Raw genomic sequence first — 15,859 nt, forward strand, 5'->3', positions numbered from 1 at the left:
GGAAAATGCTAGACTGTATATTGTACAGTTGAATGGAAATGTTTAAATAGGTTTTTCCTTCAGTTGGTATTTGAGCAGTGCTCTATTTAAGTAAAAAGTTTTTCGTGGTCATGACAAAACATTAAATTCAATAAATCGTGGTAATTTTAAGGAATTGTTAACATTGCTGGTATCAAGGAGCTCTGCAGAAATACAAAACCAGTATTCTAAGATAAAAAGTGTGTTTAGTGGCGAATCAAAGATTATCCAAAATGAGTTAATCGAGTGCATTTCAGAATACATCGATGATTTCGTAAAAACAGAATTGACGAGTGTTGACTCTTTTTTCTGTTCAGGTGGACGATACGACAGATATCACACAGTTGTCTCAGTGTTCTGTAATTGTGAGGTTTGTTAATGCTGACGGGGTAATAGTGGAACGTTTCCTTAGGATTCCATGATGTAAGTGCTGACAAATCCTCAGATACTTTGTTTGCTTTATTGGAGAAAATTTTGGGACCATTCGATGATGAGCACAAATTAGTAGGACAGTGTTACGATGGTTCTTGCGTGATGTCTGGCCATTTAAATGGACTCCGGAGAAAGATGAAAGAGAAAGCTCCTCTTGCAGTATTTGTACACTGTTTGGCGCACCGATTAAATTTGGTCTTACAACAGAGTTGTAAAACAATATGAAAGTGTCGTATATTTTTTTCATCAATTTCTGGAATACCATCCTTTTTCCATCACTTGGCGAAGAGAACTTATGCCATTTCTGCTGTATCAGGGCCACGCATACCAACCGTGACTCCTGTCCGCTGGAGCTCGAACTCAAAATTATTGAGTGTAATTGTGGATGACTGGGAAAAGCAAAGCTGAAAGAAGTTTTCGAAAATATAGTTACCAGTGAACAGTCCAATGACAAATGTATTCTACTTGCCAGAGGCTTTCTTCATGATATGAACAGTTTTGAATTCACTTTTCTGGCAGTAGGGTTTCATGACAATTTTTGTTTAACTCATATTCTTTACGATATTTTGCAAAAGAAGTCAATGGATGTGAACTATTGTATATAAAAAATAAGAACAACATGTGACCTTCTAAGAAACAAGAGGACCGATGAGCATTTTCTAATTATATTTGAAAAGGCCAGCAAATGACGGATATGCGCCAAACCCGAGAGTATAGCATCCTTACTCAGGACGAATGTGTTCAGATGTATCAAGTTTTACATTTTGAAATTTTGGATAACATTTTGATGGAAATTGATGAGAGATTTCACGATTGTGAAAAAATTAAATTTGTTTGCTTAGCCGATAGCATAAAATTTGAAGAATACAAGACGTGCTTTTCTTCTAGCGCCCTTGAAAATGTGCAAAATTTCTTTGGATCTGTGTTTCCCAAGATGCATCTAGCAATTGGACTAGACAAAAGAGTGACTGAATGGGTTGCTATATTTCTAGAAAATAGATCTCAGAGAATTAGAGTAGTTGAAGCTTTATCTGACCTTGTAACAATTAAGAGGGAAATTACTCAAGGCAGTATTATCGGACCTTTCTGTTTTCTTATATATATAAATGATATGAGTAAAGGAATGGAATCGGAGGTAAGGCTTTTTGCGGATGATGTTATTCTGTATAGAGTAATAAATAAGTTACAAGATTCTGAGCAACTGCAACGTGACCTCGATAATGTTGTGAGATGGACAGCAGGCAATGGTATGTTGATAAACGGGGTTAAAAGTCAGGTTGTGAGTTTCACAAATAGAAAAAGTCCTCTCAGTTTTAATTACTGCGTTGATGGGGTGAAAGTTGCTGTTGGGGATCATTGTAAGTATCTAGGTGTTAATATAAGGAAAGACCTTCATTGGGGTAATCACATAAATGGGATTGTAAATAAAGGGTACAGATCTCTGCACATGGTTATGAGGGTGTTTAGGGGTTCTAGTAAGGATGTAAAGGAGAGGGCATATAAGTCTCTGGTAAGACCCCAAGTAGAGTATGGTCCCAGTGTATGGGACCCTCACCAGGATTACCTGATTCAAGAATTGGGAAAAATCCAAAGAAAAGCAGCTCGATTTGTTCTGGATGATTTCCGACAAAAGAGTAGCGTTATGTTGCAAAGTTTGGGTTGGGAAGAATTGAGAGAAACAAGAAGAGCTGCTCGACTAAGTGGTATGTAATACCAATATAATGGTCCGTTATATTGGTATTATAAATTTACTCATTCAGGACAAATAGTTTAAATTCCCTATGGGAATCAACATCTGTATTAAGTGGTATGTTCCAAGCTGTCAGCGGAGAGATGGCGTGGAATGACATTAGTAGACGAATAAGTTTGAGTGGCGTTTATAAAAGTAGGAAAGATCACAATATGAAGATAAAGTTGGAATTCAAGAGGACAAACTGGGGCAAATATTAATTTATAGGAAGGGGAGTTAGGGACTGGAATAACTTACCAAGGGAGACGTTCAATAAATTTCCAATTTCTTTGAAATCATTTAGGAAAAGGCTAGGAAAACAACAGATAGGGAATCTGCCACCTGGGCGACTGCCCTAAATGCAGATCAGTATTGATTGATTGATTGATTGAAGAAACAAACTTTCTATTTTGTATGCCGATGAAAAGTACAGATATGCTTCTACTGAAAAGATGTTTCAAATGCTTCAGGAAGATAAAGACATTTTTACGGACGCTTATGAATTGTTCTCCCTTATTCTGTCCATCTCATCTACTACTGTGTCAGTGGAAAGAAGCTTTTCTTGCCTAAAACATATAAAAACATACCTTAGAAATGCAATTTCAGAGGGGAGACTTTCTTATTTGAGGAATATTGCTATTCAGAAAGAACTACTTCTGCAGTTAATGAACAAACAACCATTCTATGAAGACATTACCGACAAGTTTGCAACTTTAAAGGACTGGAGGATCGACTTGACAAACAAAAAATAGACGAGTTCAATTATTAAGAAAAACAATTAATATAAATATATATTTTCTTTACTACTATAACTTTTTTGGTTTCTAGCATCAGTAAACAGCTGTGTGTTGTAAATGAAAACACAACAAAATGTCCAGCTCTTCCCGAGGGTGCCATGCTTCCATAATTGTTAGTCTCCCGGTCAGATCTTATCTCTACTTTGCATTGTAGAGCAAAGGCAGCCACATGGTTGCCGCGCTGTGATGTTACACAGCACTCCGGTCTGTATACATTTTTGGTCACGTGCTGGACCCTCCACCAGTCACAGGTATGAGGTACAAGTACAAAACAACCAAAAACAACATGTAGTTCCTAAATCTGTTGCTCGAAACCAAACGTGTTATAGTTCTTCAACATACTTAACAGTCACGAGCCGCCACTGGTCAACAGGAATGAGTTACCTGGATGTCCAGTAAAGGACCAATATATTGATATTGTAAATTTACTAATTTGGGACAAATATTTCAGGTTCCCTATGGGAATTGATTTCTATAACACATCCATAGTCTCAGTCATTTTGGATATTTCCTTTTTTTTCACCCCTTCTCACCCTCCATGGCGACTGTGGATGAACTTGGACTTAAAACAACATCCTGAGTGTCACTATTCATCTCAACGACCCCAAAAACTATGGACTGTGCATTAATATTGGTCGTTTTCTATTTTTTAATATTTTGTCTCTGTCCACTCCCTGCCCTAGGGCTGCTAGAAGTATCTTACACCTACAGTATTTTTCTTCAGTGAAACATGTGTGTACTTTGGTTGAGCTATGCTGGAACATACATCATCCATAATCTCGGTCATTTTTGGACATTTTCTTCTCACCCACTATGCTGATGGGAGCTGGACTTGGACTTAAACAACATCCACAGTGTTACTATTCATCTCAGTGATCCCAAAAACTATGGACTATGCATTAATATTGGTCATTTCCTATTATGCTTATATTTCACCCCTGACCACCCCCTGCCCCTAGGGCTGCTAGTGGTGTCTGATCCCTACAGTACTTTTCTTCAGATAGTGAGTCGTGTGTAGTAAGTTTGGTTGAGAGCTATGCTGGAACATATACACATACATCCATAACCTCGGTCATTTTTGGATATCTTCTTCTCACCCTCTATGCTGATGGGGGCTGAACTTCGAATTAAACGGCATCCATAGTGTCACTGTTCATCTCAGAGACCCTGAAAACTATGGCTTCAACACTATTTTCAATTATCTTTATGTGCTACCCCCTTCCCACTCCCACCCGTACAGGTGCTAGGTGTGGCTTACCCCCACAGTGTTTGTCTCCAGAGATAGTAAGCCATACGTGTACCAAGTTTGGTTGAAATTGCTCCAGTGGTTTAGAAGGAGATGTGAAAAGGTACTTCATAAAACATGGAGGCGTGTTCCCATCCTCCTATATACAGTATGGACGGCATTTCTTACCAGACTATCATGATATAGAGCAAGTTGCTGTTGCCTAGCAACAATCTGTCCATCAAGGTCGATCCAAATCTTGGTGCAGCTTTGTAATTAAAGTAACTACATAAAATTACCCATCATAAAAAAACTAGCTATTGGATTTCATTCAAATCACTTCCTAAACTCTCTCAAGAGTAATAAGAACAAATAGCAAAATTTTCAGCAAAATTGGTTCAGTAGTTTTTGAGTACATTGAAGATTAGCAAACAAATCATTTTTATATATTTCATTAATCATTTTGCTCACAGAAAGAAGCAAAGAAACCTCCATACAGGCCATGATGTCCCTTGTAGGAGTAGAAGATAAAAACTTCTACTGCCTATAACCTCAGCATAAAGTGGGATGGAATGGTTAGCTGTATGCCCAACCAGCTTTGTCCTCAGGAATTTTCTGCCTGGCAAAGGAAGGAACCCACACTCCACATTAAAAACTAATACTGTAGCTATGATACTGAAATTAAATATACACATTTGAAATAAGGGATTCTCTTAAAGTGAAATTATAAATTATTTTTCTAGTATCCTGTCATCGTAGATGGAACTGATTATGATCCAGCCAAATTGAAGAAACTAGAAGAAGCCTATGAATTTCTAGATAAATTTCTTGAGAACCAGGAATGGGTAGCTGGCAATAACCTCACTATTGCTGATTTTGCTGTTGTTTCTTCTGTGTCAACTGCTGATGTAAGTTCAGTTGTAGATGTCCACTTACCTAATTTAGTGAATTTCCTGATGAAAGTTTCTTTATTGCTACAATTTATTGATTTAAAACAGTCTGTATCAGCACACTTTGTCAAAATCATTTAATCTGGAAATGGCGTTTGGAAACTGTATTCTATGTTTAGTGGACCTAGTAAAAATTAAAATGTTGAAAAATAAACTAAAATTCGCATGAGTGTGCTGTCAAGATGTTTAAAATGTTCAGACCATTTGTGCTTGTTTTGACGGGAATGACTGAACAGCTGCTACTCAACTGTGCTGATAGACTGTTTTCATTCAGTGATAATTATGGCTCTTCTTTATTGCTTTCTACTGGATGTATTACCATGATTTTAGGATCAAACAGTACAGATGTAAAAATTGGAATTTAGAATCTTCTTTAAAAATAAGGAAACACATATTTTTTTGTTTTCAGAAAATCCCAATAGGAGGGGTGAAAAAAGTGTTGAATGCCTTTAATCAGGATACCGGTACTTATATCATAGAAACTGAACATATTACAGACCTGAAAATTTGTACTTTTGGTCTCATTTAAAAATAAAGAAACACATATTTTTTTGTTTTTGGAAAATCCAATTAATGGGAGGGTAAAAAGGGGGGTGAATTTTTAAAATGATTGTATCTATATCTCAAAACTTTGAAAGTTTCCAGATGTACAAAATTGGTATTTAGAATCTTCATTAAAAATAAAGAAACATGTACTTTTTTTTCGGAAAATCCCAATAGGAGGGGTGAAAATGGGTAAAAAGGGGGTTGCATGCCTTTAATGAGGATACATATACCTCAGAAACTGAAGATATTACAGACCTGAAAATTGGTGTTTGGGATCTCCTTTAAAAATAAAGAAACACATATTTTTTTGTTTTTGGAAAATCCAATTAATAGGGGGAGTGAAAATTTTAAAATGAGTGTATCTATATCTCAAAACTTTTAAAGTTTATAGATGTAAAAATTGGTATTTAGAATCTCCTTTAAAAATAAAGAAACGCGTGTTTTTTTTTTTTTTTTTTTTTTGAAAAGTCCCAATGGAAAGGGTGGAAAAGGGTGAAAAATGGGTTGAATGCCTTAAATGAGGCTACTTATATTTCAGAACCTGAAGATTTTACAGACCTGAAAATTGGTATTTGGGATCTACTTTAAAAACAAAGAAACAGGTATTTTTTCATTTTGGAAAATCCAAATATGGGGGGGTGAAAAAGTGGTTGAATTTTTAAAATGAGTGTATCTACATCTTAAAACTTGAAAAGTTTACAGATGTACAAATTGGTATTTAGGATCTCCTTTAAAAATAAAGAAGCATGAATTTTTTGTTTTTGGAAAATCCAAATAGGAGGGGTGAAAAGGGGGTTGACCCCTTCAATGAGGATACTTATATCTCAGAAACTGAAGATATTACAGACCTGAAAATCGGTATTTGGTATCTCTTTTAAAAATAAAGAGACATACTTTTTTGCTTTTGGAAAATCCAACTAGTGGGGTGTGAAAAAGGGGTGATTTTTTAAAATAACTGTATCTATATCTAAAAAAAATTTTAAAGTTTGCACATGCAAAAATTGATATTTAGAATCTCTTTTAAAAATAAAGGAACACATCCCAATAGGATGGGTGTAAAAGGGTGAATAATGGGTTGAATGCTTTTAATTAGGATATATATATCTCAGAAACTGAAGATATTACAGAACTGAAAATTTGTATATGGGGTCTACTTTAAAAATAAACACCTTTTTTTTGGTTTTGTTTTTGGAAAATCCAATTAATGGCCGTTAAACAAGAGTGACAAATATTGGTGAATTTTTTGAAAGACTATATCTACAGAATACGTGAGAAACCTAAAATGTTACAGATGTAAAAAGTGGTATTTGGAATCTCCTGTAAATATAAAGAAACATAGGTGATTTGTTTTTGGAAACTCCACTTAAGGGGAACTAAAAAGGGGGTGAAATTTTAAAATGAGAATTTCTACAGTATATCTCAAAAAACTTAACATCTTACAGAAGTGAAAAATGGTATTCTTTATCTCTATTAAAAATCAAGAAAATGTGTATTTTTAGTTTTCCAAAATACCACTTGAGTGGAGGGGGGGGGTAAAAGTCACTGAAAATGGTGTTGAATTCTTTTAATTAGGCTACTGATATCTCAAAAATGAAGATGTTACAGATGTGTAATTTGATATTTGCATTCTGCTTTAAAAGTAAAGAAACACGTATTCTCGGAAAATCCAATGAGGGGGGGGGGGGGGAGTTGAAAGAATTGAAAAATTAATTGACTTAATTGTATGAGAATACTTACATCTAATAAAAACTAAAGTTGTTACAGACGTGAAAATTGGTATTTGGATCTCCTTTAAAAATGCGTTTTTTTTTGAGGGGGAGGGGGAATCATCTTGTGGGGTGGGAGTGAAAAGGAGTTGAATTCCTTCCATGAGGACACATAAATCAAAACTGAAGAAGTTAGAGTCATGATAATTGGTATTTAGAGGATCCTTTACTATTAAAGAAACAAGTTTTTTGCCGGAAAATTCACTTGGGGGGAGGGGGCGAGGAGTGTGAAAGGAAGTGAAAAAAAGTGAATTATTTTTATGGGGATACATATAGCTCAAAACTGAAGGTAATAGACGTGAACATTGGTGTTTAGAATCTCCTTTAAACATAAAGAAACATGCCTTCTTTTAATTTTTTTTGGGGGGGGGGGGATAAATAAATTTAACAACAGTGGGGTGTAAAAGGAGGTGAGACCAATTGATTTTACTGTTCATAATGTACTTATAAGGAGCCTCCGTTTCTCAGGCAGCAGCATGCTGACTTCTCACAGCTGGGTTCCGTGGTTCAAATCCCGGTCACTCCATGTGACATTTGTGATGGACAAAATGGAGGCGGGACAGGTTTTTCTCCAGATACTCCGGTTTTCCCTCTCGTTATTCATTCCAGCAACACTGTCCAATATCATTTCATTTCATTTGTCATTCATTATACATTGCCCCAGAGGAGGGCGACAGGCTTCGGCAGCCGGCACAATTCCTATTGTCGCCGCTACATGGGGACTTTATTCATTCCATTCCTGACCCTGTCGAATGACTGGAAGCAGGCTGTAGATTTTTGATGTACTTATTCTGATCATAAACTGATCTTTAATCTTTCCTGGGTTCGTTTTCAAGATCCATCTTTTACTTCAGAGAACGTTCTTAGATTACAGTAGATTCTCCTGGCATATAAATAAACATTTAAACACCTTGAAATAAACGATAGGAATGAGATTGACCGTCCAATTGTTCACCTCTATAATAAGGTCAATAATGCACGGAAGTATGTAATTTGTATCGCCAGAAATCCTGCACACTTGCCTACACGCGACATGGTGCTGGTCACATTGTCAACAATGACAATGGCTGCAGATGTAATTTACCGCCAAGTAGCAGTCTTGCATCTTGCTATGGGGTCCAAAATATCTATGATGATAATAATAATAATAATAATAATAATAATAATAATAATAATAATAATAATAATAATAATAATAATAATAATAATAATGTTCTGGAAAGTCGTCAAATGTGCGGACGCGCTGGAAATGGGTCCTGGATGGGTAATGACTAAGAATGCAGTCCGGCCGTGGGTTCAGTACCGCCAAGGCACCCAAGACAATACCATGCCAGATCTCCTGAAGGATTTGATCCATATTAAAAAATGCTTATAGGAAGAGATGGCAAAGATTTAGGGACCCAACTGACCAGGTGGAATACCTGGACCTAGCCCGGGAAGTACAAAATTGATTGCTGGAAAGAAAGATTGAAAAATTGGAGGAAACTTGCCGTAATCTATTAGAAAACAAGTCAGATGGCGAATTTTGGCGGATTCTCTCAGAAAACCAATCAGATCACGAATTTTGGCAGATTATATATAAAACAATAAGCATTCAATTATAAATTTCAGTATAATACCGTAGTGAAGCACGGGTATCTTGCTGGTCATAAATAAGACAGTAATTGTTACTCGAAACCCAATTTATAACATTTTATAGAACTGAAATACATTTCTAAGTATAAAAGTATGCAATTTAATTACAATTGTTGCTGCTGTTGTTGAGAACTATTGTTCTGTTCTATGGCTGGCAGAGAAGAGCTTTATACACAAAAACAGAATTCTTCTTCACAATGAAAAGCATTGAGAGGGTCGAACAATGAAATAAACAATCAAAGAACCTAAAGTGATTAAAGAATAAATGTAAATCATATATCATACTGCAGCCACTCACACGTCAGTTCCAACCAGCATTTGTTACAAGGGGTGTTAAGGTTCATCCCTGGCATATGACTGGGTAGATAATCGATCATCATGGGCAGGACCAACTACATACATACATCTTCATTATAGACCGTTATGCTGCCACAATCCTCTATTTATTACTAGTTCTGTGGCCTTGTTTAGTTCTATACCTCTTATCTGTAAATCATTAGAAACTGAGTCTAACCACTGTCATGTTGGTCTCCCTCTACTTCTCTTACCCTCCATAACTGAGTCCATTGCTGTATTCTCCTAGGTAACCTATCTTCCTCCATTCACCTCACATGACCTCACCACTGAAGCCAGTTTATGTATACAGCTTTATCCATTGAGTTCATTCCTAACTTATCTCCTCATTCTGAGTACACTCCTGCCGTTGTTCCCATCTGATTGTACCAGCAATCATTCTCGCTATTTTCATATCTGTTACTCCTAACTTATGAATAAGCTTTCACTCCTGTAAAACAAAACTGGTCTGAAAACAGCTTGATGTAAAGATAGTTTTGTCCTTGTTCCTCCCATTCTTTTCACATGCCCATACCATCTCGGTTTTGATAATTCTACTCTCTCGCACTCAGAATACACCTAGTGTTCCTTATATTACTGCATTTCTTATTTGGTCCTGTCTTGTCTTGATCAGCATACTTCTTAGGATCTTCATCTCACTTGCCTGGATTTTACTTCATTCTGCTTTGGTTGTTACCCATGTTTCAGTACCATACATCAAGATTTGTTGAAAGCAGTTCTTGTACATGATTTCCGAGCATTGTATTGGCACTTTCTTACTCCATAACAGTCCTCTTACATTCTGGTAAAACCCCCCAGCTAACTGCACTATTCTGCCATTATTCGATCTTTCCATATCACACTCCCAAAATACTAAAATGAACTTGTTACCTCTAGTGGTTCACCCTGAACTGGTCACCTCGTTTTCCATTCCTCAATCATCTTGCCCTTTCCCTTATACATTTTTATTCCCCATTCTTCAATCACTGCATTTCGTATGTTAGTCTGTTCTTGAATGTCCTATTGACTTTCACCTAACAGCACAGTGTCATCAGTAAATACCGGTAACAATGCTTTTATTGTACTTGCCCCAGTCCTCTTTTCGATTACTTTGAGTATTTCATCCAAGATGGTAATGAATAGAAGAGGTGATAGTACACTCCCTTTCCTGTTAACTTTGAATTCTTCTGTCTCTCCTTGTTTGCTCCAAACTTTACAGGTGCATTTGCAGTCTTGATCAATTTATGTGAACCCTTTGACCTTCTGCAAGGCCAGCCAAATCCTATCTCTGGGAATACAATTAAATATTTTCTTCAAGTCGATAAAGGTTAGAATTTGATTTTTGTTGTATTCCCCGTATTTTTCCACAATGTGTCACATTACAAATATCAGGTCCACTCCTAAATCTTTATTGTTCCTCTTTGAGTTGAGATTCCAGCAGTAACCTTAATCTGTTATCTAGAATTCTATCAAACACATTCCTTAACATGCAAAGTCAGAATAATTCCTCTGTAGTTTCCACAATCTTTCCAGTTTCCTTTCTTAAATATAGGGACAATAATACCCTTTTCCTAATAACTGGATTTTTTTTCTTTCTACAGCTGATTTAAACACCGTACTTAACCAGTATATTCCCAAATTTCCAGTAGCTTGAATAATTTCTGTACTTATTTCATCCATTCCTGCAGATTTTCCATTTATCATCTTCTTTAAAGCTCTTTCTTTTACCACCACAGTACTTCTTCTGCTTTCTTCTTACTGTTAAGCCTCCCATAGATCTCTTCAGCTGTTTCCACAAATGCATCCTTAAAATCTTTTTGTTCTTCTTCTGTGCCTCTTATTTCTGATTTTGGGATCTTGGCTTTTAACTTTTCCAAATAGGTCTGTTTATTCTCCTCTTCTTTCAATTTCCATACCTTAATTCTTCTTTCTCTAACTTCCTTTATTACTGATTTTTTTTTGAGATTCTTAACTTTGCAATTATTATCCTGTGGTCTCTGTCCAATGATTTTCCTGGCATTATGGTGACATCTAGTAGTTCCTTCTTTTTTCTTTTCTCTATCAACAAGTAATCTACAAGTGATTCCATTCATATTTCTCCCCAGCCATATCTTATTATTTTTCTTGATTTACTTTTCCAGAACTGCATGTTTCCCTATCATCTCATTTCTCTTACAAAAGTCCACTAATTTCTCACCTTTGCTGTTTCTACTTCCATACCCATAGGACTCGGTACAGCCAAAACCAGTTCTTCTACTCCATCATAATCTCTTCTTATCAATTACAATTCTTCTCAGCCTCTGAAGAACTTGTTTCTGCTTCCCAGCTTCATCATAAGGGTCTTAAACTACTGTAAACGGGTGAATCTGATAAAAAATTGGGAATTAAAAAAGATTTCTTTTATTGCAGTTAGATCACAAATTAAATTTGTAATTTTGGCAATTTAAATTTGATGATGTTATTTCCACAAATGAATTTATATATTGTCCAAAATTTCACTTATTATTTAAATTTAATTGTTAGTCAGTTTAAACCACACCCAGGCGACTGGAGTGGGACATCGATGATGATGATGATGATGATGATGGTCAGTTTAACCTGTTTTGTATATAAGAACAGAACTATTTATCACATTTTATTGCAGTCTAAATCTGTAAAAAAAACAGTACAATACACTTAATTTTAATTCTAATCTAAATTACACAAGTTTTAAGTGATAAAAAAAAACACTGTAAACAATAAAGATGATTTTCTCCACGATCATTTATTTTTTTTTTTTTTGCTAGGGGCTCGTGGCCTTAATTAAGGTACAGCCCCAGCATTTGCCTGGTGTGAAAATGGGAAACCACAAAAAACCATTTTCAGGGCTGCCAATAGTGGGATTTGAACCTACTATCTCCCGGATGCAAGCTCACAGCCGCGCGCCTCTACACGCACGGCCAACTCGCCCGGTTCCACGATCATTTATGGCAATATTTATATATATAGATTTACCACGTATCTACCTCCACATTATCTAACTGTGATGTACAGGAGCATGAGGCAAATAAAATTAAGGAGCAGAAAAGGCAAGGGGAAAAATCGAGTGCAGAATGAATAGTAAATTATTTCACCATCGTAAAATTTGTATCAAAAGTGGATTAATATTTTATTTGCACCACTGAAGATAACACATTATGAAATAACATTTTTGAGAAAAAAATCGTTGATAGTAATGTTTAATTTGTCTTTCTGGAAAATGGGCATGCACCTAAGACAGAAAAAGTATATGTTTGAAAGATTGTGTAGGACACTGATTTTTAAATTGGTCTCAGAACCTTCTTATAAACTTACATGATCAGATTCACCCTGCAAAACTGTAATATAATTAGATATGGATAGTGTCAAAACAGCGTTAACTATGGACTTGCAAATAAAGAGTAGTATTTGAGATATTTGTATGAAAGTAAAAATACATAACTTAACAATTCTGCCACTGAGATACTTGTCAGCAACTGAAGTTATCTGAAATTACTTCACAAGTGCAGCACACATGAAAAATATCTGCTGACAGTGACAATTGTTGGTAATGTGCACTACAACTTACCGTGATTGTAGACCAGTTCGTCTAGAGCTTAAAACACTGATTAACGATGGGTAGAAAAGGGCTAGGAGTGGGAAGGAAGTGGCCATGGCCTTAATTAAGGTACAGCCCCAGCATTTGCCTGGTGTGAAAATGAGAAACCATGAAATTATACAACCTAACCAGTTCTCCTCCATTATGATCTCTCCTTATCAATCCCAATTCTGTTGTTATAGTGCCATACCAACATTTCCTATTATTGGAAAAATGTAAATGATGGGATTCACACCACGTGATTGGAATCACATCATTTTATGGCATAGTTATACAGTTAACTTGAAGTATGTACCAAAGCATATACTGAGTTGGTAGAATTAGTAGAGTTAATATATGACTGGAAAGCATTTAAGTTGATTTTAAACTATTCGACATATGGTACTAGCAAATCTTTTTTCTATTTGTTTTATGTCGCACCGACACAGATAGGTCTTATGGCGACGATGGGATATGAAAGGCCTAGGAATGGGAAGGAAGCAGCTGTGGTCTTAATTAAGGTACAGTTCCAGCATTTGCCTGGTGTGAAAATGGGAAAACACGGAAAACCATCTTCAGGGCTGCCGACAGTGGGGTACAAGCCCACTATCTCCCGGATGCAAGCTCACAGCTGCGTCCCCTAATAGCACGGCAAACTCACCTGGTGGTACTAGCAATTGATGTAGATGATGATGATGATTTGGGGAATTAACATTTAAATCCTCAGTTCCAGTAAGTGAAGTCCCTCCTCACGACGGGTACGATGTTGCCCGGCTTTTTAGGGGTAATTGCCTTCATTCTAACTCCAAGTGCAGTAATGGCTGTTGCACCTGCTAATACTAATAGTATCAGGCATGATAATATAGCTCTAGAGCTAATAACATTAATGAAACAGGACCATCAAAACAAACTGCTACAGTTTATACTATACTTTATTTTCCCTCTAATTGTGTGAGACAATTATTTGAACTATATTTAATCCTGAACTGTCTCTTCTGTAATGGGTCCAAAGTTTAATCTATGGCCAGGTCATGGTTTGAATCACATCCAGTTAATTCTCCTGGCTCAAGGACTGAGAGGTTGTGTTTGTTCCAACACACTCCTCTTCAATTACCCTCTACACAGGGTTGGCATCATGAAAGGTGCGTGGTCATAAAACAGGGCAAAGTCCATATGTGTAACACAGTTCACACCAGCAACTCCACCAGGATGGGAGGGAGTAGTAGTAGAAGAGGAAGAAGAGTATTCTGTATTGAATGTCTTTCTCACTGTTTTCACGTTAACTTTGAATTACTTGCTTTTGAAATGCTGATCATTTCATTTCCCTTTTCTTTTCAGATTTTGGGATTCGACATCAGCAGATATCCTAATGTGTCCAAGTATTTTGCAAGAGCTAAGGCAACAATGAAAGGTTACGATGAGGTTAACCATTCAGGGTGCTTGGAGTTTAAGAAGATGTTTGAAAATCTTACTTCAAAGAAGTGAAGTGTTCTGTGTTGTTTCCATGTACTACAAAACATTTTGACTACCTTTCAGTATTACTGTATATTTCAGTTTTTAATGAGAAAAGATCCTATTTGGCACTCATTTTAGAAAGAGTCCAGATATCATCTTGTAACAAGATTATTTTGAGATCATTTGAACTCTAGACATTACAAAAGTATGTGTAAAACCAGTAGATGAACAATTCAACTGCATTTTAGAGTGTGTATGTTATATCTTTCTATGGCACAGTTAATATGTCATTAAAATGATTATGTACGTGATACTAATTTCTCAGCTAAACATTATTGTTTTATGCATCAGAATATTATTTTATAAAAAATACAGTGGAACCTCGATTCTCCGTTTTTGGAGGGACCACGGGGAAAAAGCGTACAATGCGGGAAAACAGAAAATCTGGGAACAAATTAAAATCGTCAACAATTTGGATAAAAATCACAATAATGAAATATGTATAATTATAATCTTACAAACACTCCTAAACCAAGCCAAACTACAGACCTAATGGGCCTTGGCCTACCAAGCGACCATTGCTCAGCCCGACGACCTGCAGATTACGAAGTGACACATGGTCAGTGTAACAAATCCTTTTGATTGTTATTCCTGTCTCCCTAGACCCTGGTCACCATCTCATCGTTAGATAGCTCCTCAATTAATTGTAATCATATAAGCTGAGTGGACCTTGAATCAGACCTCATATCCAGGTATTTGCTTGACATGGCCAGGAATTGGACCTGGGGTCTCTGGGTGAGAGGCAGGCAAGCTAGACTGCATGGTCAGGTTCAAACATGAATTGTATGAGTTAAAAAACTGGACACTTTACATTCATTTTTACCAGGGAAAATTTGTCAGTTTCCCATGAAAACTTCTTTCAGGCCAGCAAATTTGATCAGCCAAGCTCATTAAAACATCTAAAAATTAACATCAAGCCAAACAACAATTGATCATAAGTTTTGAATTGTCTAATCAAATTAAATAAAGCACATCTGATACTAAAACTGCCCAGCTTGATGGCAAGATCCCTACATTTTTATTTTCCATTGTAATTTGGTTGCCAGTATATTGTTTGTAGTAAGTTTCTGGAAGTCTTTTATCGCATAACTTAGGCCTACATAGACTTTTAAAGGTTATGTTGAACTCTATAATATGGTTTTGAATGTAAGTATCGATTCTCAAAAGTTTGCAAATGCATTATATTCAATTCTCCCTGTCACTAATTAGAAGCAAATTGGAAAGAGGAAAAAATAATTCAGAACTCCAGAATTTTGGTTTATTCATGACCTTGAGCTCAGCTGGAAAATGCGCTGAGGCACTCTTTGCACAAGCCAGT

General features: G+C 36.2%; 1 protein-coding gene across 1 annotated transcript in view; it reads left to right on the forward strand.

Annotated features, from left to right (window-relative positions):
- LOC136858350 (glutathione S-transferase 1-1-like) overlaps nt 1-14,811 on the forward strand; it is an 89,050-nt gene extending 74,239 nt beyond the window's left edge. Inside the window, exons 5-6 of the mRNA XM_067137824.2 lie at nt 4,945-5,109; nt 14,365-14,811. Coding sequence (XP_066993925.2) covers nt 4,945-5,109; nt 14,365-14,511 — 312 coding nt within the window. The 3' untranslated portion in view covers nt 14,512-14,811. The remainder of the gene's footprint in view (nt 1-4,944; nt 5,110-14,364) is intronic.
- Nucleotides 14,812-15,859: the final 1,048 nt, after the last annotated feature.

Source organism: Anabrus simplex, chromosome 1 (assembly GCF_040414725.1).
Source record: "Anabrus simplex isolate iqAnaSimp1 chromosome 1, ASM4041472v1, whole genome shotgun sequence".
Taxonomy (NCBI): Eukaryota; Metazoa; Arthropoda; class Insecta; order Orthoptera; family Tettigoniidae; genus Anabrus; species Anabrus simplex.